Genomic DNA, 25,386 nt, shown 5'->3' on the forward strand with positions numbered 1-25,386 from the left:
CGCGACAATGGCCCTTCTAGGATTCCCTACATGTGTCCTACCTGCAATAATTTGTCACCGGGAACTACGTGGACGTGTATCCGTGGACGTGTTTAAAAGTCGGACCAGAAATAAACATTTTTGACCTCGTGTTGATGAATATGTTACATGTGTTGCGATTTTGACGGATAAGTTGTAGAGTGAGTGAGTATTGATATACGCCGCTTTTAGCAATATTCCAGCAATATCACGGCGGGGGACACCAGAACGGGGCTTCACAGCGAGACGGATAGGTGAGTGAGTGAGTGAGTGAGTATGGCTTTACGCCGTTTTTAGCAATATTCCAGCAATATCACGGCGGGGGACACCGGGAAGGGGTTTCACAGCGAGACGGGTGAGTGAGTGAGTGAGTATGGATTTACGCCGTTTTTAGCAATATTCCAGCAATATCACGGCGGGGGACACCGGGGAGGGGTTTCACAGCGAGACGGATGAGCACAACGAGACTTCAAGTGAGAGGTGCAAACCAACGTTCAGCCCTACTGCTGACATATGTAATGAATGTATCGTTAGAGTTTAGTGGTTCAGCGGTCAGACAGGTTCAATTGTGACGTGACAAACAAGTGACGTCAAATTAAACATCATGACGTCATTATGTCCGTACAGGCCGGCTAGCTGACCTCTGCGGGTTCAACAAGACGGCGATTGAAAAATCATGAGGACCATATTCTATAGTGATTAATATAGTATTCAGAGAAAGCGAATAGACACGTTGTTGCAGGAGAGGAGGGAATAGACATTGTTGCAGTAGATGCAGTAGACACATTCATGCAGTGGAGAAGGGAAGACATCTGGATGCAGTTGAGGGAGGTAGATAGATTGTTGCAGTGGTTGAGGAAAGACACCTTGTTGCAGTAGAGAAGGGAAGACACGTTGTTGCAGTAGAGGAGGGAAGACACTTTGTTGCAGTAGAGGAGGGAAGACACGTTGTTGCAGTAGAGGAGGGAAGACACGTTGCAGTAGAGGAGGGAAGACACATTGTTGCAGTAGAGGAGGGAAGACACATTTTTGTAGTAGAGGAGGGAAGACACGTTGTTGCAGTAGAGGAGGGAAGACACGTTGTTGCAGTAGAGGAGGGAAGACACGTTGCAGTAGAGGAGGGAAGACACATTGTTGCAGTAGATGAGGGAAGACACATTTTTGCAGTTGAGTGAAGTAGGGAAGTTGTGACAGTAGATGAGGGACGACACTTTCGTGCAGTAGTGGTAGGATAGACACATTGCTGCTGTAGAGGGAAAACACATTGTGTAATATTGACAGTAGTGGGTGACCTCGCCCAGGTGAACACTACCAAACTAACTGTCGTTCGTTTCCCGATGAACGTCAGTATGTCACGTGATTACGTTGTCAATGGAGCGGAGACATACAGAACTACTTTAGGGGGGATTCCTCATTGTCTAAAAATAACATTAAAAAATCATTATGGAAAACTGAGAGCGACATCGATTCAGGCTTTGAATGATGCAGGCTTTGAAGCCAGAGAGATCATGTTTACGTCGGGTCACCGAAATGAAGCGTCCATTCGAAGCTATAACAGAGAATGCTCGACTTACCAAAAGAAATCACTGAGCTCCACACTGTCGTGTATTGCTTCGGAAAATCCAACCGCGCCGCCTCAAGCGGTAATCCCCGTCATCAGCAGCCGTAGTATGACTCAAACACACACCCAAAGTTCATAGAACGTTAATATCATTCCATTTTTAGCATCAGCCGGGTCTGGATTTCTTTCCAACGCTAACTTTACTGGGTGCAACTTTTATTTCAAGTAGCCGTAGCCGCCATTTTCTGCCGTTTGTAAAACCAAGGGATGTCACTCTAAATGGAATGTGTGGGGCGGATGACGCCACGACGTCACGACTCTCCGCGTCCATATAGTTCGCTTTAAATGATTAAAGTTTGATGTTTAATGGATTGTTTTGTTATGATTTATGTATCTGTCAATATAAAGATTGAAGTTGTCTCACGCTTCGCGCATCATGGAATTTGCTCATGTAAGGCACTGTCTTCATCGGCTGATGAACGTCAGCAAATACAACTTTAATCCTTAAATAAAGGAAAGAAGACAATTGTCCCTCAAAGGAGGGAAGACATTGTTGCAGTTGGGGGAGGTAGACATATTGTTGTAGATAATTGACGGCAAATTGTTGCAGTAGAGGAGGGTAGACGATTGTTGCAATACAAGAGAGTAGACATATTGTTGCAGTTAAGGTAGCTAGACACTGATGCATGCCATGGAATCTGGTAGAGAGTGGCTGGTGGACATTATGTGAATGAGGAAGAATAAAGACGGCGTAAGGATGAGAGCAGAGTTGACACCCCAGGCAAGTTGTTCCATGGATATCCTCTCTAAGCTGCAGGGGCCGACAGTCTGCTTTGTAGATAACCATCACTTTAATCAAATACACTTTCAAGTAACCAGGAAAGTAACGGGTCCCTTTATGTGAAGGTAGCGGCCATTTTGAAAATCGGAAAGGTCATATGGGATGAATGGTTCTCTTGTGTTAATTGTAATCAAATTCCACCATCGCACGAAATCGTCAAGCTTTAATTTTATTCCTCTCTATATCCACGTCATTTTCCCCTGGGGATAAACCATATACACGTATATTCTGTATCTCAGTCCAAAACAAAAACATACCTCCATGGAATATTAAAGCCATCATTTGTCTGCCAATATGCCGTGATGCAATGTGACAACGACATTGTGACTGTTAAATTGCGTCAGTTTGAACTTGATGATTCACAATTTAGTCCCTGTAGGATTATGTAAAACATGCTCGTGTCTCATTTAGCTGTCTTGGAAACAATTTTGATTTGTGAACGCGAGAAATCCAGCTTTAGTTTTCAAAACAAAAAGTTGGCCATCGAACCACAACGTGTTAAAACATGTAAAAGAGAAAATTAACTCAATTTGTTGTTCTCTGATAGTACATGTCTAACGTGGATGAAAGAACTATCTCGTGTTTCAGTTATATAACATCAGATAACTTCAAATGCTGTTGTGTGTGTTGGCTGTTACACCTTAGAATGTTACATTATCTTGCACATCAAGACGCCTGTGTGTGTGTGTGTGTGTGTGTGTGTGTGTGTGTGTGTGTGTGTGTGTGTGTGTGTGTGTGTGTGTGTGTGTGTGTGTGTGTGTGTGTGTGTGTGTGTGTGTGTGTGTGTGTGTGTGTGTGTTGTGGTGGGTGGCGTGGTGTGGTGTGTGGCGTGTGTGTGTGTGTGAGGGGGTAACATAAGCCTGGTGATATATTATTTTGTCCGGCATCTTTATCATATTATTATTTATTCTAATGCTATTGTCTTGTACACCAAGACACCTGTCTGTCTGTGTATGTATGGTGTGTGCGTGTGTGTGTTGCGTGTGTGTGTGTGTGTGTGTGTGTGTGTGTGTGTGTGTGTGTGTGTGTGTGTGTGTGTGTGTGTGTGTGTGTGTGTGTGTGTGTGTGTATGTGTGTGTGTGTGTGTTTCTGTCTGTCTGTCTGTCTGTCTGTAATCATATCAGCTGACATATTGTGAACTCTTTATGGCATTTAGAAAATAGAAACATCCGTTTTGACCTGATGAAGCAGCAAGGAGCAGCACTGTAGCGTACTTACAAACAATAAACACGTCCAAGCATGTATCTTTGCAACAGTAACTGGTTGCACCGTACACAGCCGGGTGTCTACATACGTCTTTTGATTATTGGGGGCCATGCTTTCCTGTCAAGGATTCTGCTTCGTTTCTTGAAATGGGTACATTTGTGACTACAGTTTACTACACTTATAACGAACTAAGGGACCACTAATTTTACTTCGTTATAACCGTAGTTCGTTATACGCATGTCTTCCGCATATACATAATTATAAGCCTTTAATCTGTTCGTTGAGCAAATGGCCGGGACAAAACAAAACGGTTCGTTACATCCGTCTGTTCGTTATAAGCGTGTTCGTTAGAAACGTAGTTTACTGTATATACATGAATCAGTCTTGGTTACCCACCGAAACATCGTGGTATTCCATTTGACGTAAAGGGCAAAATAAGTGAAAATTGTGTGAATGGAGCGCTGAAGATCAGTGATGACATCGGACGTTCGCGAAGAGGGTAACCATGTCCTGCCTTACCGGTAGCAGGGTAACCATGTCCTGCCCTACCGGTAGCAGGGTAACCATGTCCTGCCCTGAACAAACCAGACAATCAAGGGATGAACCAGAAGTCCAGTGAAACCATAGCGCATTTACCAATTATTCTGTATAAGTACAGAGATTCTGCAGCTTATAAGTAATTACGGTCTGTGTGAGCCGACATTGCAGCACCCCGCAGTATATGCATGAAGTCATCCTCGCTGTTGGGAATCCTTTAAAGGGGGACTTGGCTCCGAATAAAAGGCTATCCTGTCACTGTCATTCAAGTGACTCAAACATGAATTCATGAGTCCGTTTTCAAAGGAACATGTTTGTGACGTATATCACTCTAGTTGTTAATTGGGTTCCATATTATTCAATGTTTCAATGCAAGTGAGTGAGTGAATAACCGTGTATGGTTTTACGCCGCTTTTATTCCAGCATTATGACCGCGGGGGACACAAGAAATGGGCTTCAACATATTGTACCCATGTGGGGAATCGAACCCGGGTCTAAGGCCTGACGAGAGAACGCTTTAACCACTAGGCTACCCTCGATAAATAAAAGGCAAATATCTTTTTTTGTGAAAACATGAAGTTTATTCCATGAAGTGTCGTTTCAACATCAGTAACAAAGTCAAAGACACGGTACCCAGACAGCACTCTGACAACTATTGTGTGTTCACTCTCGACCTATACGAATATCAAAGTTTTAACGTGCAATTTCTGAAAAGAAACATTTATTTTTGAAAATGTCCGTCAAGGGCGTATGTCGGCAATCATCTCTCGCTCTCTCTCTCAGCGGCAGACCATGGGCGGTAAACGTCTAATCCAGGAGGAAGGAATGGTGTTATGCAGCCTTACATTTTGCATCCGGGCGACAGGATGATGACGTCAGAGGTCACGTGACTCAATGACGCATTGTTCGAGATGCCATCAGTCTTTCCCATAGGTCTTGTTCTGCCTGAAAATATGCACGAAACATAATACAGATTAGTTGATAGTTGAATTAGTAACATGTAATATATGCATGTCAAATATGATATGTTAGGTTTGCATAGCCCTGAACATACAAGTACAATAGCAACACATGATGTGTGAGATTTGCTATGAAGCTTTTCCCCTTTAATTTGTACACACCGCCTCCGTGGTCTAGTGGTAGAGCGTTCGCCCGGAGAGAGGAAGGTCCGGGATTCGACCCCCGCCCGCGTCATACCAAAAGACGTTAAAAGATGGTACTTGTTACCCTGTCTTGCGCTCGGCATTTAGGGGGTAAAACAAGGACTGGTCGGCTCGGAGTCAGTATACTGTGTCTGAGTGGGGTATTCATGTTAAACTGCGGCAAGGTATCTCAGTGGGCTAGCGCTATAAATCGGCATCAGTCCGGACTAATACAAGCAGCCACACACACACACGTGCATGCACGTCGGTATATAAGTGCAATAATCTTGGACGGGACATTAAACCCAGTTTCACCTCACCTCATTTGTACAAAGGCGATACTTCGTATGCATAATTATCCGAATATCACCCATACATGATAATACCTATTGAACTCCAAACAACAGATAGTACACAGAATTATGCTTGTTTGACCTCTAAAATAATAGTACACATATGTATCCGTAAGTTTCCTCTAAAACCACTTCGTATACGATGTTATGTTTAACCCTATAAAACTGCCTTTTGTGCAAAAGTAACCAATTCGTGTGAAGAACTCGACAACCAACCAGTGGAATTACAACACATACGGTCCTGTTAAAACGAACGATATCGTCTCATCAGATATGACTGAAAATATAATGGGAGTGACTAAATGTTGTTTCTTAAAACCTTTACTTGCATACGTGTCAAGTGAGCTAATGATCAGTCCTTGTATCGAGTTATTGTGTAAGCAAAAGTACACAGCCTCCGCTGAGCGGTCGTTACATTGATTTCCTTCGATCATTTGTGCTCTGCTTCAGCTATTTAGATACATGTTATATTACTTATCACACCATTCCATTCAATTCATTTACAGCGACACATATTAATTAATCATTTTGGTAAATATAGCTATACATACATGAACAGTTTAAGGAGACATAATTATCGAAAACTGATAATTATCCTACTTATCCTTATTCTACAACGGGTGTTAGACTTTCGCTCATGACAATACAAAATGAATTAAAAGATGTATCTGTATATTCTCTTGGTACATAGTTTTCTTTTATCTCTTCATTCAATGAACATTTCAAAAGAACATGAATTCATCCTTAATCACATTTTAATGACCCAATTTGCATACTTAGCTAATATTTTGCCAGGAACCACTATCTATTTGTAATCTTGTCCCATAACCTCTCATTAGTGCTTCGTGCCGTCCAGCAGAGTGAGAGTCTGTTCAGCACCCAGTGCTCAGGTTTAGCATGAGTTGTCTTCATACTTGGAACTGTCATTGATCGTTGTGTGTCTTGCCTTGAGAGATGTATTTAAGTCACGTTTTCTATAAATTTATTAAGTATTCATCACCAACAACCTGGCACATCTAAGTACTCATCACCAACATCCTGGCATACCTCAGTACTCATCACCAACAACCTGGCACATCTAAGTACTCATCACCAACATCCTGGCATACCTAAGTACTCATCACCAACACCCTGGCACACCTAAGTACTCATCACCAACAACCTAGCACATCTAAGTACTCATCACCAACATCCTGGCATACCTCAGTACTCATCACCAACACCCTGGCACACCTAAGTACTCATCACCAACAACCTAGCACATCTAAGTACTCATCAACAACACCCTGGCATACCTCAGTACTCATCACCAACATCCTGGCACATCTAAGTACTCATCACCAACATCCTGGCATACCTAAGTACTCATCACCAACAACCTAGCACATCTAAGTACTCATCACCAACATCCTGGCATACATAAGTACTCATCACCAACATCCTGGCATACCTCAGTACTCATCACCAACATCCTGGCATACCTCAGTACTCATCACCAACAACCTGGCACATCTAAGTACTCATCACCAACATCCTGGCATACCTCAGTACTCATCACCAACAACCTGGCACATCTAAGTACTCATCACCAACACCCTGGCACACCTAAGTACTCATCACCAACATCCTGGCACATCTAAGTACTCATCACCAACATCCTGGCACATCTAAGTACTCATCACCAACATCCTGGCACACCTAAGTACTCATCACCAACATCCTGGCACACCTAAGTACTCATCACCAACATCCTGGCACACCTAAGTACTCATCACCAACATCCTGGCACACCTAAGTACTCATCACCAACATCCTGGCACATCTAAGTACTCATCACCAACATCCTGGCACATCTCAGTACTCATCACCAACATCCTGGCACATCTAAGTACTCATCACCAACATCCTAGCACATCTAAGTACTCATCACCAACATCCTGGCACACCTAAGTACTCATCACCAACATCCTGGCACACCTAAGTACTCATCACCAACATCCTGGCACACCTAAGTACTCATCACCAACATCCTGGCACATCTAAGTACTCATCACCAACATCCTGGCACATCTCAGTACTCATCACCAACATCCTGGCACATCTAAGAACTCATCACCAACACCCTGGCACATCTAAGTACTCATCACCAACATCCTGGCACATCTAAGTACTCATCACCAACATCCTGGCACATCTAAGTACTCATCACCAACATCCTGGCACATCTAAGTACTCATCACCAACAACCTAGCACATCTAAGTACTCATCACCAACATCCTGGCACATCTAAGTACTCATCACCAACATCCTGGCACATCTAAGTACTCATCACCAACATCCTGGCACATCTAAGTACTCATCACCAACAACCTAGCACATCTAAGTACTCATCACCAACATCCTGGCACACCTAAGTACTCATCACCAACATCCTGGCACACCTAAGTACTCATCACCAACATCCTGGCACATCTAAGTACTCATCACCAACATCCTGGCACATCTCAGTACTCATCACCAACATCCTGGCACATCTAAGAACTCATCACCAACACCCTGGCACATCTAAGTACTCATCACCAACATCCTGGCACATCTAAGTACTCATCATCAACACCCTGGCACTCCTAAGTACTCATCACCAACACCCTGGTACATCTAAGTACTCATCACCAGCATCCTGGAACACCTAAGTACTCATCACCAACATCCTGGCACATCTACGTATTCATCACCAACATCCTGGCATACCTAAGTACTCATCACCAACATCCTGGCACATCTAAGTACTCATCACCAACATCCTGGCACATCTAAGTACTCATCACCAACAACCTGGCACATCTAAGTACTCATCACCAACATCCTGGCACATCTAAGTACTCATCACCAACATCCTGGCACATCTAAGTACTCATCACCAACAACCTGGCACATCTAAGTACTCATCACCAACATCCTGGCACATCTAAGTACTCATCACCAACATCCTGGCACATCTAAGTACTCATCACCAACATCCTGGCACATCTAAGTACTCATCACCAACACCCTGGCACATCTAAGTACTCATCACCAACATCCTGGCACATCTAAGTACTCATCACCAACATCCTGGCACACCTAAGTAACAGATACATTCACTTCTCATTGTATACTTTCAATGAATTCCAGTGTTTGAGGACCACCTACTGTGTGTATGTGAGTGAGTGAGTGAGTGAGTGAGTATGGTTTTACGCCGCTTTTAGCAATATTCCAGCAATATCACGACGGGGGTCACCAGAAATGTGCTTCACACATTGTACCAATGTCGGGAATCGAACCCAGGTCTTCAGCGTGACGAGCGAACGATTTAACCACTAGGCTACCTGACCGCCCCTGTGTGTATGTAGGGTATAACCCCCAAACTGTAACACTGTACAATCACGATAGTGAGTGAGTTACCTTTTACGCCGCTTTGAAAAGTATTTCAGTTATTCTGAATGTGTGAGTTAACCCAGGAGCGTTGACATACAGTGCAACAACGTGTTTCTGTTCATTGCAATGTCAACTGATGGCAATGGACCATTAAAGACTACATGTAGCTTGTTATTTCTTCAAACATCCGAAACACTCTCCATAATCTACTTAGACAAATCCCACAAACATATTTTGCCTGTCTGTGTGAGTGTGTGTGTGTATTGCCGGGACTGGAAGTAATTAATTCAGCCATTCCAATACAACTCAATATCACGTGCGTCCCTCCACCGTGTGTTTACCAAGTCAACATACATCACTCGTGTGGCCTGTAATAGCCAGAGCAATGACCAAGGGCTAGTTATTGAACATCAATTACACAGCTTACTCGTGAACAACGCAAATACCCGGAACGACGCGCGTTTATAAATGGCAGGAGCGATACTCGATCAAAGACCCCGCCTGTAGTCAAGGGAGAATTGGACGAGATCGGGAGGTGTGTTTGGTCAACGTAATTTGGCGGAAACACAGAGAGGTGAACACTGGTTGTAGAGTTACACTCGCCTTCCTAACTACCTCTCCTGCACCACTCATAACTCGTGTGCCCAACTCGTAATTCCCAAACCTCAACGCCAGAGATTAACCAGTCTCGATTATCTGACATATTCCACAGGGCGTAAAAGGATATAAAGTCATGACATGTGTATTAACGTATCACTGCTTAACTTATATCTAACTCTCCTGCCTTACTCAATCCAGCCATACCAATACAACTCAACAATTCTAACTCATACAATTACCCAGCTCATGATTAACTCACACAATGCCAGACAAGTTTCGAACCATCTGTAGCTAACAATGCACCCTTTGACAACTATCTGATATAGGTTCCCCGTGAAGACTCTGGTGAGAATAGGTCTTCAGCAACCCATGCTTGCCGTAAAAGGCAACCACAGTAAACTACGGTTATAACGAACACGCTTATAACGAACTGACGGAAATAACGAACTTACTTTTTAGTCCCGACTATTTGCTGTGGTTATGCTGTATATATGTTTATAACGAACTACGGTTATAACGAACTAAAAATAGTAGTCCCTTTGAGTTCGTTATAACCGTAGTTTACTGTATGCTTGTCGTAAGAGGCGATTTACCGGATCGGGTGGTCAGGCTCGCTGACTTGGTTGATGCAAGTCATCGTTTACCAATTGCGTGGATCGACGTACATGATGTCAATGACTGGATTGTCTTTTCCAGACTGGATTATTTACAGGTCGCCGTCATATAGCTGGAATATTGCCGAGTACGGAGTTAAACAACAAACAAACAAAATAAATATCCCAACATTGGCCATAGCGGTAATTCTGAGTTATTAAGTTATCAATCCATTCAACATCATCAGCCCCAATCAGCATCTCCTCAGGAACTATGGAGTCTCTGATATACCTGACGCTAATACATCCAGTGACGAGACAGATCGAGTGGTACTTCTGTTGTTTGAGCAATGTTAAAGGACGACTTGGCCAGTGTAAATCATCAGTCCTAGACAATCAGTCAGGTTATTCAAAACCAATTTTATTAGTCTCTATTTCATATCATTTGATGTATATCAATCTAGTAGTTGAAAACTACCCTAATTAAAAACAAACATTGTCTCAGGTTAAAACAATTTACTAATTGCAACGTCTAGACCAAGACAGACAATGTTTCAGATTGACACAAGTCACTATCTTAACGTCTACACCAAGACAGACAATCGGTGCCAGATCAGGGATCATCGTCCCCCGGTGATCACTGATCAGTCGGGCAAGCAGAGCGAGGGTGACGGGTTCAATCAGGCCCGTCTCAGCTGAAATTCAGTCCCCACCACAGGTGGATCCAGAGGGGGGTCCAGGGGGTCCAGGGGGTCCAGCCAAATCAAGAATTATATTCAGGGTGAAATAGGAACTCGAACCCACGGTGACAGGATACTGGCACGCCTAAGGGACGCAACTCACACCAGCGCATTGCGTCCTCATTGACGTCTTAGCACCCTGTGACCTGAACATCGTTAGAATGATCTGTGTTGTTGCCACTTCTTCCGCCAGCGTTAGAGTAACACCTCCCCCCCCCCCACCCCCCACCCCCCCAACACCCCCAACACCCCCACCAGACCCCCACTACCAATATGACGTCACCTCATTACGAAGTGTTCAGACTCAATACCTCGTCAATCTTTCGCTGTTCGTCACAAAGACATATTGACCGCCATGTTTCCTTTCTGACACGTGACGGACATGGTGTATTTCATGAATATAATTAGCAGGCTTAAATTCAAACTTAGTTGCCGAGCTTCGATTATTTGGCAATGTGATCACCAATCACCAACCCAAGTTCAAACAAATATTGGGATACTTGTATCACAACGTGATGGGACATTTTGAGATTTTTTAATAGTCCCAGCTTGACTTTCAACGCTGTGGGTCGATATGTTCTAGTGCTCTGACGCTGTGTGCTCCTATTTAATTTAAAATTATTCTCGCATCAGTTCGTCGATAACGTTACGAAGAAATATTACAAAATGCGAAATATCTGACATATTGCATTACGTGTGATTTCATGAGAGGAGATTTTCTCGGAGCGTGGTGTTGGCCGCTCGGGCAGAAACTGCCGTTTAGAGCGTAAGTGTTGCGGCTGTCAGTCAGGCGTGAGCGGAGAACCTATAAATATCGGAAAACCAGGACGGGGAAAAGAGCAGATATTTGACACCCCGCCTCAGGTTATTAATTTAAGTTACACACGTTCTACAACATAACTATTGTTTTACGCCGCAGACATTTATATTCCTGCAACAACACGACTGGGGGCAAAAGGAATGGGCTTAACACATTATACTTATATTAGGAGGCAGAATCAAACCCTACATACTGATCCACAGATGTCAGCACCGCCCCTCGCGTAACGCTCACATAACGATCGTCCAACGCTTTAAGCAAGCCACCCCACCGTTTACGGTAACCAGGTTATGACATGTTGATGTTGATGTTGATGTGGATGCCTCAGGAACAAACCCCTACATCTTCATAATCTTGTCCGTCGTGGGGAGCCCCCGTTAGATTTGGTCCCCAGCAGCCCATGCTGGTTGTAGGAGCTGCCTGATTGGATGGGGTGGTGAGGCTCGGTGACGTGGCTGGTTGCATGTCGCCGTATTCCACGGCGTCGGTCTTTGTTCATAACATCAATCACTGGATTTTCTGGCCGAGATTCGATTATTTTAAAGCTTCCGCAATATATATAGCCTACGGATTAATTAAACATTCATTTACTTCAGTCGATAATTAGTATTGATTAATGTTTGCGCAGGTTTAACTGAAGGGCTATAGCCACAGTTAGATCGTTATTTGGCACGTGGAATGCATTAATACATCGAACAGTGTATATATTGGACGTGAATTCCAGGACAATATCATATTCGCATGAGCTTTAGTTAAAGTATAGGGAATTTGAAATAATAATTTACTATGCTATGTTGACTCCGCTATATGTTTCACTAATGTACTATACTCCGCTATATGTCTCACTAATGTACTATGTATACAATGTTGACTCCGCTATATGTCTTACTAATGTACTATACTCCGCTGTATGTCTCACTAATGTACTATACTCCGTTGTATGTCTCACTAATGTACTATACTCCGCTATATGTCTCACTAATGTACTATACTCCGCTATATGTCTCACTAATGTACTATACTCCGCTATATGTCTCACTAATGTACTATACTCCGCTATATGTCTCACTAATGTACTATACTCCGCTATATGTCTCACTAATGTACTATATATACAATGTTGACTCCGCTGTATGTCTCATTAATGTACTATACTCCGTTGTATGTCTCACTAATGTACTATACTCCGTTAAATGTCTCACTAATGTACTATACTCCACTCTAGGTCTAACTAATGTACTATATATACAATGTTGACTCCGCTATATGTCTCACTAATGTACAATACTCCACTCTATGTCTCACTAATGTACTATACGCCACTCTATGTCTCACTAATGTACTACTTATACAATGTTGACTCCGCTATATGTCTCACTAATGTACTATACTCCACTCTATGTCTCACTAATGTACTATATATACAATGTTGACTCCACTCTATGTCTCACTAATGTACTATACTCCACTCTATGTCTAACTAATGTACTATATATACAATGTTGACTCCGCTATATGTCTCACTAATGTACTATACTCCACTCTATGTCTCACTTATGTACTATACTCCGCTATATGTCTCACTAATGTATTATACTCCACTCTATGTCTCACTAATGTACAATACTCCACTCTATGTCTCACTAATGTACAATACTCCACTCTATGTCTCACTAATGTACTTTACTCCGTTGTATGTCTCACTAATGTACTATACTCCGCTATATGTCTCACTAATGTACTTTACTCCGCTATATGTCTCACTAATGTACTATACTCCACTCTATGTCTCACTAATGTACTATACTCCGCTATATGTCTCATTAATGTACTATACTCCACTCTATGTCTCACTAATGTACAATACTCCGCTATATGTCTCACTAATGTACTATACTCCGCTGTTTTCTCACTAATGTACTATACTCCACTCTATGTCTCACTAATGTACTATATATACAATGTTGACTCCGCTATATGTCTCACTAATGTACTATACTCCGCTATATGTCTCACTAATGTACTATATATACAATGTTGACTCCGCTATATGTCTCACTTATATACTATTCTCCACGACATGTCTCATGAAATTACTATGTATACAATGTTGACTATATGTCTCACTAATGTACCATACAATGATTACTCATAACAACGGTGGCCTATCGGTTCAAGTGTTCGCTCGTCACGCCGAGTTCGAATTCCCACAAGGGAGCCCATTTCTTATGTCCCCCGCAGTTATATTGCTGAAATATTGCTGAAATCGTCGGAAAAACAAACTCTTTATTTACAAGTCCTATACCGTTTGCTTTCAGATAACGACCTGCACAGAAATCGCATTCGCTGTGTGTGAATCAAGCAGTCTAATATCTTTACAATGGGGTTTCAAGCAAGTGAAATGCGTGTAGATCGGAGTATATGAACGCTCAGTGTGTTTGCGCAATGTGAACGTAAGCGCTGTGCCGGAGTACAATTTGAGAGGTCGTGTTTTTATCAAAAGCTTGTTGACCAGTTAATGTAAATTACAGCACCGCGTAATGTCCATGTATACGGTTCAAGTAACGGCTGCAGCTGTCTATATTGATGTATGTGGACACGACAACACAATGTACAACCGCATCAACGATCACGACATCGAACACGCACCGACAAATTAAATCCTGTCCTCCGTTCCATGTAGCAACGGAGAATCAATATAGGATGACATAATTAAGTAAACATTGCATTAACAGAAAGCAAATAGAGATATCATGTTTGAATACATTTCCCCGTCGCTGTAACATATACATGAAATAACATGGTCACGTGACATGGAATAACATGACCACGTGACCTCGCCACAGCGTGGCAGCGCATGTCGGTGACTACCAGACGCAGATCACGCTCACTTAGCCAAACCGTCCAACAATTGAGGAAATTACAAAGACCCCAAAAACAATAAGTTATATATTTGTGGGTCACGATTTGTGTTATTTCCATTGTGCGGGGGCACACGGAGGCATTGGGCAATAAACGATGTCGATTTTCTGGTAATTAAGTATTGATGGGGAGTCAAGCCGGCCATGCTTATTGCCGCTTGGGACTTGAAGCATTTATTTCCTTTAGTTATTAGACTGATACGTAATAGACATTGATCAGGACACAACTTGAGCGTGGCTGCCAGTGAACATTCAATTACATGATTTTTGTGAAGTGACTAGGGTTTGTCCTTACAGAAAGGTGTGCATATGAGGAGCCGCGAGTATTTAGAACTTCGCAGTATTTAGAATTTTCGAATTCAACTTTATTTTAAAATTTGTCCAAATGACCTGTTACTCGCGATAGCTAGAGTATGAATATTAGGAATGTGTAAGCTGTCTGTGACACTGTATTTGTTCCTGTCACTAAGATATGGTAAGACATGGTGGCATGTGTGATGCCAAACATGGACAATCTTCACGATTAGAAATTGCAATTAGAAACAAATCCTAAAACATACATTCCTGAAAGCATATTTTGCGTTTTCTCGGCCCCCTTGGATGAGGTTAGGGATGGTGGTTTGAACACCGCTATGTGTCTCATAATGTATTATGCAATGTTGACTCCCCTGGATGTCTCACTGACGCACTCTACTCCGCTATATGTCTGGTGGTAGAAGAACCCCTCGTATTTAAAGCTTGTTGTAAGAGTAGGCTGAAGAGAATCGGGTGGTCAGGTGCGGTGACTTGGTAGACTGCGTGTCCACTTGCCCCAAACTATAACTACAGCCGTGAACATCCGGGGTGGAATAGGTCTTCAGCAACCCATGCTTGTCGTAAAAGGTGACTATGTTTGTCGTAAGAGGCGACTAACGGGATCGGGTGGTCAGGCTCGCTGACTTGGTTGATGCATGTCATTTATCCCAATTGCGTGGATCGATGCTCATGATGTCAATCACTGGATTGTCTGGTCCAGACTCGATTATTTATAGACCGCCGTCATATAGCTGAACTATTGCTGAGAGCGGTGTTAAACAACAAACAAACAATAACTAGAATACTGCTGACTGCGGCTTTAAACAACATTCACTCCTTACCAGCACGAGGAGGCATGCACTTATTGCACCTACGTATGACCACACAGTATTGTCAGAGGGTACATCAAAGAACCCTTCGTGGAACATCTGAGATATCCGAAGGTCGAAACAAGCAGCGTACAGATATCAGACCCCAGTGCCGAGCATACAACTACATATTTCTATTGTTGGTTCGAGTTACATCGCCTTCCACGATATATTGATATAATGGGATTCTAGTTACACCGCCTTCAACGATATATTGATATAATGGGGTTCGAGTTACACCGCCTTCAACGATATATCGATATAATGGGGTTCAATGTACATCACCTCAAATGGCGTTCGCGAGGTTTCTTGTTTTTGAAAGACTTGGCAAACCCTATTCTAGGTGTCCCCGTCCTCTTAATTTAAATTACAGGATTAACTTCTGCATACGAACCGAAACGTTTCTTTCTTCTGTCTGTTAACTAAGTTCCAACATTGACAAGGAACTCAAACTAGATCAATTCGAGGTCACCAACCTTATGACGTATGTAGCATAGTAAATGTGAACAAACCTCCCTGTCCCCCTGCCATGACAGTCATCTACGTTTGAGCTTAAAAAATAAATTAATACCTGGTGCCATTGTACAAAACAACCTTAGTGCTGTGTTAAGGTATGGGAATTGTGATCACCTTAGCGCTAAGATCGCTTTGTACAACGGCTCCCAGGTCTATATAGGAATCTAGGTAACCTTTTGGTTTGTGTCCTAAAAAACAAACCCTTTTCACCTTTTTATATTTTCACCAGACCGATAATGTTTTGAGTAGTCACCGCGTGTTTTTTATTTTACGAACAAGAGAGCAAAACTTGTCACTTCACGTTCACTACAGGCCAGTCAATACTAATTGAGTCGGCGTTGTTGAGCTGTGTGATCTACTGCTTCGTTACCACAAATCTGAGTCACGGCGTCCGACAAGGAATTCTTATCACATTAGCCCGGAAAACAGACAGACACTGCTCACCTCCAATTCATTTATAGAAAGGGTCTGTAACCAAAGTTGGTTTGAAGATGAATTTCGTTTTGTTGGGTTCAGCGCCTCATATCAGTATTAATTCATCATAACGCGCCAGTGGCTGATGAACTACAATTTGATTATTGCTCTAAATGTATACTAGTATTTAATATGAACACTACAACAAGCATGTATTCATTCTTCTCGGAGAAGATTCGTCTTATCATAAAACCGTGGTCTGTCTGAGATGCTGTCGAATGTGTTTCGTTATTGACACCAAACTTTTCTTGTAAAATCTAGACATTGTGTTACCTTGGAATCGAGTATCCCATCCGTGATTATCTAATGAGTTATATCGCGTTTCTATGACGACAAATACCCTGGAACCATTCCCTACCATTCGTTTCGGAAGTTAAGTCACCATTTTCATCCTTTGCATCACTAACTTAGCTTTGTCCCTCCGTGTATCAGTCGACTTTGACTGGATGGCGAGTTTTAGCGTGGAACCAATGGCGGAGACGACGTGCAATTGCACTTATCACACTAACAGAGATAACACAGACATAATTACTTCGGGACCAAACATTTGATACCAAGATATATTCTAACGGAAGCCTTTTAGGGCCATTTGTTTTTTATTTTGTTTCTTGAAATTTCAAGATAATGAGCAGTTAGTATCTGGAAATTTTAAGTTAATATCTTGAAATGTCAACTTATTATATTGAAATGTCAACTTATAATCTTAAAATGTCAACATAGCATCTTGAAATCTCAAGTCTGGTATGAATAAATGTACCTTGAATGATGTGGCCCTACATAGCCTCTCAGGGGACAATAATTTTACGCTACTTCAACCCCCTTTGAGAATACAGCCACTTACCATCTAAGTCACAAATTATACATTACCAATTTAATATATACCTATCTGCACAATTCAAAATTTATCGATAAATTCAATTTCCTATAAAAACCTATAATTAAATGACAATTGCTAGTATTAAAAAGAACCTTAATTGATGATGATTGGAATTATTTATCCCTTGTGATGGGAAAATCAACAGTCAAGCAGAACATGCTTGGCCGTGATTCTTTCATCACAAGGGATACACAATGGAGGATAATCACCCACCTTTCAATATATATTCCTTTGTATACCTGCTATTGCTAATACGACATCGCCGCATTACGCCCTCTTCAAATCTGGACTGACAACCCAAGTAGGTGTAACCGATATTTGGTTTAAATTCATGTAATTTATCGATACCTACTTTTGTGTCCCACTTCTTTTGTATCAGATCTCGGATATATGATCCAATCACGGGTTTATAATCAGTGTGTGGGATCAGAAGTGGTGTCAAAGATTTGTTGAGTGCTGCTTTTGCAGCAGCAGCAGCCATTGTGTTACCAATGATTCCTATATGGCTTGGTAACCAACAAAAGACGATGTCGTATTGGCCAGGAGCAAGATCATTATATAATTCATTAATTTTTATTAAAAGTAGATGTTTGCAAGACTGATATTTAATTGCCTGAAGACAGGAAAGAGAGTCTGAAAATATAATGAACGGTTTATATTTTGATTGTTTATTTATATATTCTAGTGCTGTAAAGATAACCTTTGACTCAGTCGTAAAAATGGAAAAGTTATCTGGTAATCTTGATGATATAGTCCTGGATCCAATGACGGTGGCGCTGGAAACAGCGTCACCATCCTTGGATCCATATGTAAATATAGATTTGTAAGTATCATAAGTGTGTTTTAATTGATTTTAATCTTGTTGATTAATAAGTTGATTTGTTTCAGATTTCTTAAGTTTAGTTGAAGTTGAAGCTGTAACAACTGACACGGGGGGAGACGACAAAAGCTGAGTTGGAGCTATATTTTGAAGATTGGGGCAGCAGCAGAAATGGCAGGTTCGATTCTCACTCCAAGTGGCGGAATAAGGGGAGGCGTTTTATGATACATGTCCTCATAAAGAGGATTAAAAACGCAAACATATGCAGGATTAGTTGAATTTGAATAGAGCTTTGTGAGCTATTGCAAAGATGGGTTACATGATGGACAGAGCATAACACTGACTTGAGACAAAGACATTGACTTGAGAAAGGCACCGACGTACCGTGTTGTCAACGTTGACGGGACGGAGACCCAGCTTCGCAGCCAGGAACCGCAGTCTCTGGTAGGAGTCGGTGTCGTCGGTGTTCCAGTCGTTGTCCACTAGTGACGGCCTGCAGAAAGATGACCGTTGGTCAGTTCATATAATGGCACGCATTGTACATGGGAAATGGTCAGTCACTGTAAAGTTACATCACAACACCTATGGTCAATATGGCGGCAAACTGTGAGACAACTGCTTCGACGGCCACCACGTGTTGCACTGCATTTCCTTACAGGATAAAATAAACATTTAACTAACTTAAATCTAACTGTTCTGAAGTTGGTTAAGATACAATTTTAATGTCAAGGCTGCCTGTGTTTTAAGGTTCCGCAATTCGTTTGACAGAGTTGCGCCCCTTAGTAGCGGCCAGTATCCTCTGTTCGTCAATGTGTTTACGACTTTTAGCTTTCGTTAACCTTAAACCCTTACCTACCTGTATGAGAATACTAACTAAAACACAACAGCCGTGGAAAGTACGAATATCAGAATAACACCACCTGTTTGGGAAATTGGATTCTGCTATTTCCAAACATTTTCTAGGTATAATGTCAGGTAGACACAATCAATATTTGTCCAGCTGAAAAATACAGACAAGCAACAAATAGTTGACATTTGGCTGCGCGACTACTGTCGTTTATGTCTGTGGATTAAGTATTTTCTTACAGAAAACATTAAAGAAATATCACATAGTATACTCCTGAAAACAGAGCTCATGGTACGTTGTCGACTTACTCTTTGTTTAACGTTGACAAGTCGTCACTGTCGGCGGCGTCCATGATAGCTGCCTGGGCTCGCTTGGCGGCAACACCGCGGCACCGGGGGGCAAATACGAACCGCCTGTAGGGTGGAGGATAGAACAGCCATGTGATACAAGTACATTTCTGAATACTCTTTTAAATATGCAACACGTGCATATACACAACACATACAGTGTCACAGCAATAAGCGACCCGTGAAGATCCGGGGTTGAATAGGTCTTCAGCAACCCATGCTTGACGTAACAGGCGATTATGCTTATCGTAAGAGGCGACGAGCGGGATCAGGTGGTCAGGCTCGCTGACTTGCTTATCCCAATTGCGTAGATCGATGCTCATGATGTCAATCACTGGATTGTCTGGTCCAGGCCCGGTTATTTAGAGATAACCGTCATATATCTCCGCCGTCATATAGCTGGAATATTGCTGAGTGCGGCGTTAGACAAACAAACAAACAAACAAACAAACACAGCAATAAGCACCATAGGGGCACATTCAACCTCACTCTATTCGAATATTGTGAAAACATTAACTTTGCTGAAACCAGTGTTTTGTTGATGACTAGGTACGTAAGAATACCTTCACGTGAACATGTATTGATATTGACGACTCATGGTAATGGGGTTCGAATCCCAGAGTCGCACTGATCGTTGGTTTGGCAGCACCATAAGTGTGGGTCTTAAAGATGGTAAACGTGCAAGACCTGTGTCAGTTTTCTTCAAGATTAAGGTGACAGCTGTGATCTTCCTGAAATACTATTCAATACACGGTCCCCTCGGTCAGGGAGGTGTGTCAGGGGGTATCAGATGGGTTTTGAATATGGGTTGCCTGATAGCGAAGGAAAGCATGGCGTCATTGTCATATTTTTTGTCTGTTTATTTGTTGTTTAACGCCGCACTCCGCTATATGACGGCGGTCTGTAAATAATCTGGACCAGACAATCCAGTGATTGACATCATGAGCATCGATCCACGCAATTGGGATAACCAAGTCAGTGAGCCTGACCACCTGATACCGTTCGTCGCTTCTTACGACAAGCATAGTCGCCTTTTACGGCAAGCATGGGTTGCTGAAGACCTATTATAGGTAGGTGTATAGGTGTATATTATAAGTTGTAGCAGGATCACTCGGGGTACATGGGGTTTGATGCGTCCCTCGTTCGGTTTTACACCACTCACCTCGCCTTGCCTCGGCGAGAGCTATAAAACGACATGTTTTGATATGACGATGTAAAATATTTCAAATAAGTTTCAAATTGATAGAAAACAGCTGTTCCATTGAGCTGAGGTTAGCTTGACTATGTCACTTGACATCCATTGACTCGGAAAAAGCGTGCGGCTTTTTACTTTGAAGAGGGGTATAAAGGATTTATTCTGTCTCTCAGAAATGAACGTGCAGCCTGTAGTACTCGTGGCGGGGTATAAGAGATTTATTCCCCCGATGAGAAATTTATCACCCTCAAAGACGGGTCACGCAGTATTTTATCAAGATCATGTGAACCAATCAGATTTCACCATTCTGATATGTCGGTGTGATAAATTCTCTTGTCTTGCAGTTTAGTTCCATGCATGGCGGTTTGGCAGTGCCTTTGATAACATGTGCCAAGTTATTAAGCAGCTAGCATCAGAAGGTCATCCTCACCTGTGATTGTAGCACTGGCATCGACATAGAGGACATGGGTTTAACGTGTATCAGTATAGACTGGACAAACGAGGACAATGTGAACTTCATTTTCAATTTGAGACAAATGGACAGAATCGAAGTGTTTTATCGATGCCCGTGTTTCCCTCTTTTATGCTTAATGTCTAGTTCACACATCTCTATTAAAGTAAGCATATGTCAATGGTATATTCAACACGTATGACAATGACAACGCTATCTCATCACAGAGTATAACGTTTGAATAACCTCAGAATATCGGTGATATGTTTCTTCTGAAGTTGATTTTGTAACTTTTATTTCAATCTTAAGTTTGTTGTATTCTTTTTGGAACAAGGACTAAATTTTTAATTATCATAACATGGAAAACTCTCCGAGCATTTTAGATTCCTTAAGAAGAAGATTCTGAAACATTTATATTTTGAATTGCTTTCAATTTTTTTAAATGATCTGGTTTTCATTTTAAAGCCATGCGAAAATCACTTAACATCACAACTAAATTTTAGTCTTCTTTCTGTGGCTTAATCATTTCGAATCATTTTTTCTTTCAAAAGACGAAATGGAAATCATGAACGCTATGAACAAATCTGACTACGAGGTTTCTCGGTGTGGGAACAGCTTGCAAAGTCTATTCTTGATATTCTTGGGATACGATGACATGCATCAGCCAAGTCAGCGAGCCTGACACCCGATCCTGTAAGTCGCCTCTTACGACAAGGATAGTAGCCTTTTACGGCAAGCATGGGTTGCTGAAGACCTATTCTACCCGGCTCTTCACGGGTCTCATTGTTATATATAGAGGAACTTTACAGGTCAGTATTATGGTAACACATATGTTTAGACAGGAGTGTGCTGGATGCAAGGACATTATTTCGCCTGACCATGAAACAAGAACCTTTTTATCACGACCTCGTCTGTACAGTTCAACCTACTCCGTGAGTCACACTTCATCAGTCTATGTTTGTAATAAGGCCCCTTGATGCTGGTTACTCGGGCATGAACGTGATGACAAGTATTACTGAACAGCGAGGACAATAACTGTCAGCCTTAACTATAGCAAGTACACGTTTTCAAGTTATCAAAACGTATCTAGGATGAAAAAAGGTCCGACATACTGCAAACTTAAGTTCCAAAAACATAATAACATGTATTATCCGTATCAAATACACCCGTGAACATCCGGGGTGGAATAGGTCTTCAGCAACCCATGCTTCCCGTAAAAGGCGACTATGCTTGTCATTAGGGGCGGCTAACGGGATCGGTGGTCAGGCGCGCTCACTTGGTTGGTGCATGTCATCGTATCCTTATTGCGTGGTTCGATGCTCATGACGTTAGTCACTGGATTGTCTGGTCCAGACTCGATTAATTACAGACCGCCGTCATATGACTGGACCATTGCTGAGTGCTGTGTTAAACAACAAACATAAATAAAACAAACAACAAACATCACCACGGCATAGCTATTTCTTGTTGGTTTCATTTCTTGCCCCCATCAAGCAAGGGTGTATACTATAAGTTGTAGCAGGATCACTCGGGGTATATGGGGTTTTATGCATCCCTCATTCGGTTTTACACAACTCGCCTCGGCGAGTGCTATAAAACGACATGTTTTAATATGACACTGTAAAATATTTCAAATTAATTTCAAATTGATAGAAAACAGCTGTTCAATTGAGCTGAGGTTAGCTTGGCTATGTCACTTGACATCCATTGACTCGGAAAAAGCGTGCGGCTTTTTACTTTGAAGAGGGGTATAAAGGATTTATTCTGTCTCTCAGAAATGAACGTGCAGCCTGTAGTACTCGTGGCGGGGTATAAGAGATTTATTCTCCCGATGGGAAATTTATCACCATCAAAGGCGGGTCATGCAGTAGTTTATCAAGATCATGTGGACCAATCAGATCTCATCATTCACGACATTGAGGTATGATAAATTCTCTTGTCTTGCAGTTTAGTTCCATGCATGGCGGTTTGGCAGTGCCTTTGATAACATGTGCCAAGTTATAAAGCAGCTAGCATCAGAAGGTCATCCTCACCTGTGATTGTAGCACTGGCATCGACATAGAGGACATGGGGGTTTAACGTATTTTAGTATAGACTGGACAAACGAGGACAAAAGGAACTTCATTTTCAGACAAAATGACAGAATCGAAGTGTTTTATCGATGCCCGTTTTTCCCTGTTTTTAATGTCTAGTTCACACATCTCTATTAAAGTAAGCATATGTCTGTCATCATTCAATGGTGTATTCAACACGTATGACAATGACAATGCTATCTCATCAAAGAGTATAATGTTTGAATAACCTCAGAATATCTCAGTAGATTTTGTAACTTTTATTTTAAGTTTGTTGTATTTGTTTTGGAACAAGGATTACATTTTTAACTATTATAACATGAAAAACTCTTCGAGCATTTTAGATTCCGAGAAGAAGATTCTGAAACATTTACATTTTAAATTGCTTTCAATTTTTTAAAATGATCTGGTTTTCATTTTAAAGCCATGCGAAAATCACTTAACCCAACTGAATTTTAGTCTTCTTTCTGTGGCTTAATCATTTCGAATCATTTTTTCTTTCAAAAGACGAAATTGAAATTATGAATGTTATGAACAAATCTGACTCCAGCTGAGGACAAGGCGTTCTCTTGGGGGGTTTTTAATTTCCGAAGGGTTCACGAGGTTTCTCGATGTGGTAACAGCTAGCAAAGCCTATTCTTTGGTGCCTCTCGTCCTGTTTTTATTTCAATTACTTGATTTGTGTCTGAGCCCACATTTAACGGACAGACAACAGACGGATGACACATTATGGCAAATTGTAGTTGGATCTTCAGTCGACCAGTTGGCTTGTATGGAGTGTTACTTGCGTCATGGACATAATGGTTGAAAAAGTAAACCATGTTTACATGTTGCTGGTAACTGATGCTTGTCCTGATGTAGTGATACAATACATCTCATACCAGAACCACCTGTGTCACTCGAGGGCCCGTGGCGGGATTCTTGAAGTACTCGCGGTGTAGCTGTAACACGGTGTAGCTGTAACACGGTGTAGCTGTGACACGGTGTAGCTGTAACACAGAGTAGCTGTAACACGGTGTAGCTGTAACACGGTGTAGCTGTAACACGGTGTAGCTGTAACACGGTGTAGCTGTAACACAGAGTAGCTGTAACACGGTGTAGCTGTAACACTGTGTAGCTGTAACACGGTGTAGCTGTAACACAGAGTAGCTGTAACACGGTGTAACCGTATTTCTGTCGTCCCTGGTACATTTTGACATTGCCCTGTAGCACACAGCTACAACTGCCACACAGTACAAGCGTCGTGGGACCGCCTCAATGGCCTAGTGGTAGAGCGTCCACCCGGAGAGCGGAAGGTTCGGGGTTCGATCCTCACCTGCGTCATGTCAAAAGACGTTAAAAGATTGTACTTGTTGTTGCCCTGTTTGGCGCTCGGCATTCGGAGGCTAAAACAAGGACTGGTCCGCTGTACTGTGTCTGAGTGGGGTATTCATGTTAAACTGGTATCTCAGTGTGCTAACACTATAAATCGGCATCAGCCCGGACTAGTACAACCACACACACACACACACACACACACACACACGTCGCTATATAAGTGCAATAATCTTGGACGCGACGTTAAACCCCATTTCACCTCACCTTATGGACGGTTGTTAGTGCGGCATGTTCCGAATCGGGAATCTATTAGAAAAACACGGACATCACGTAGGTCCGTATAACGACAGGGAAATGTCAATATAGTATATAGGGAGTAGCACAGAGATACGGTCAGCACAGCTGCTGGCGGTGGGTCATAGGGCACATAGAATGTTATAACACTGTACGCAGTCATGTCTCCTCTTGATTGCCAGTGTGATCAGCGTGTCCCCTACTTACTCCCCATTGGTGAATTCCTTAACGCCGCTTGGAAAAATATCTCAGTCACATCACGA

The 25,386-nt window shown here is 42.1% G+C and overlaps 1 protein-coding gene across 1 annotated transcript in view; it reads right to left on the minus strand.

The window, feature by feature from the left end:
• Positions 1-4,721: 4,721 nt before the first annotated feature.
• The window catches only part of LOC124113498, a 54,686-nt gene continuing 34,021 nt past the window's right edge, over positions 4,722-25,386 (minus strand). The window contains exons 3-5 of the mRNA XM_046473864.2: positions 19,756-19,860; positions 18,985-19,093; positions 4,722-5,108 (exon numbers count right to left, since the gene is read on the minus strand). Of these exons, the coding sequence (XP_046329820.1) occupies positions 5,055-5,108; positions 18,985-19,093; positions 19,756-19,860 (268 nt within the window). The 3' untranslated portion in view covers positions 4,722-5,054. The remainder of the gene's footprint in view (positions 5,109-18,984; positions 19,094-19,755; positions 19,861-25,386) is intronic.

The sequence above is a fragment of the Haliotis rufescens genome, unplaced genomic scaffold, assembly GCF_023055435.1.
Source record: "Haliotis rufescens isolate VD_foot unplaced genomic scaffold, xgHalRufe1.0.p SCAF_6, whole genome shotgun sequence".
NCBI lineage: Eukaryota > Metazoa > Mollusca > Gastropoda > Lepetellida > Haliotidae > Haliotis > Haliotis rufescens.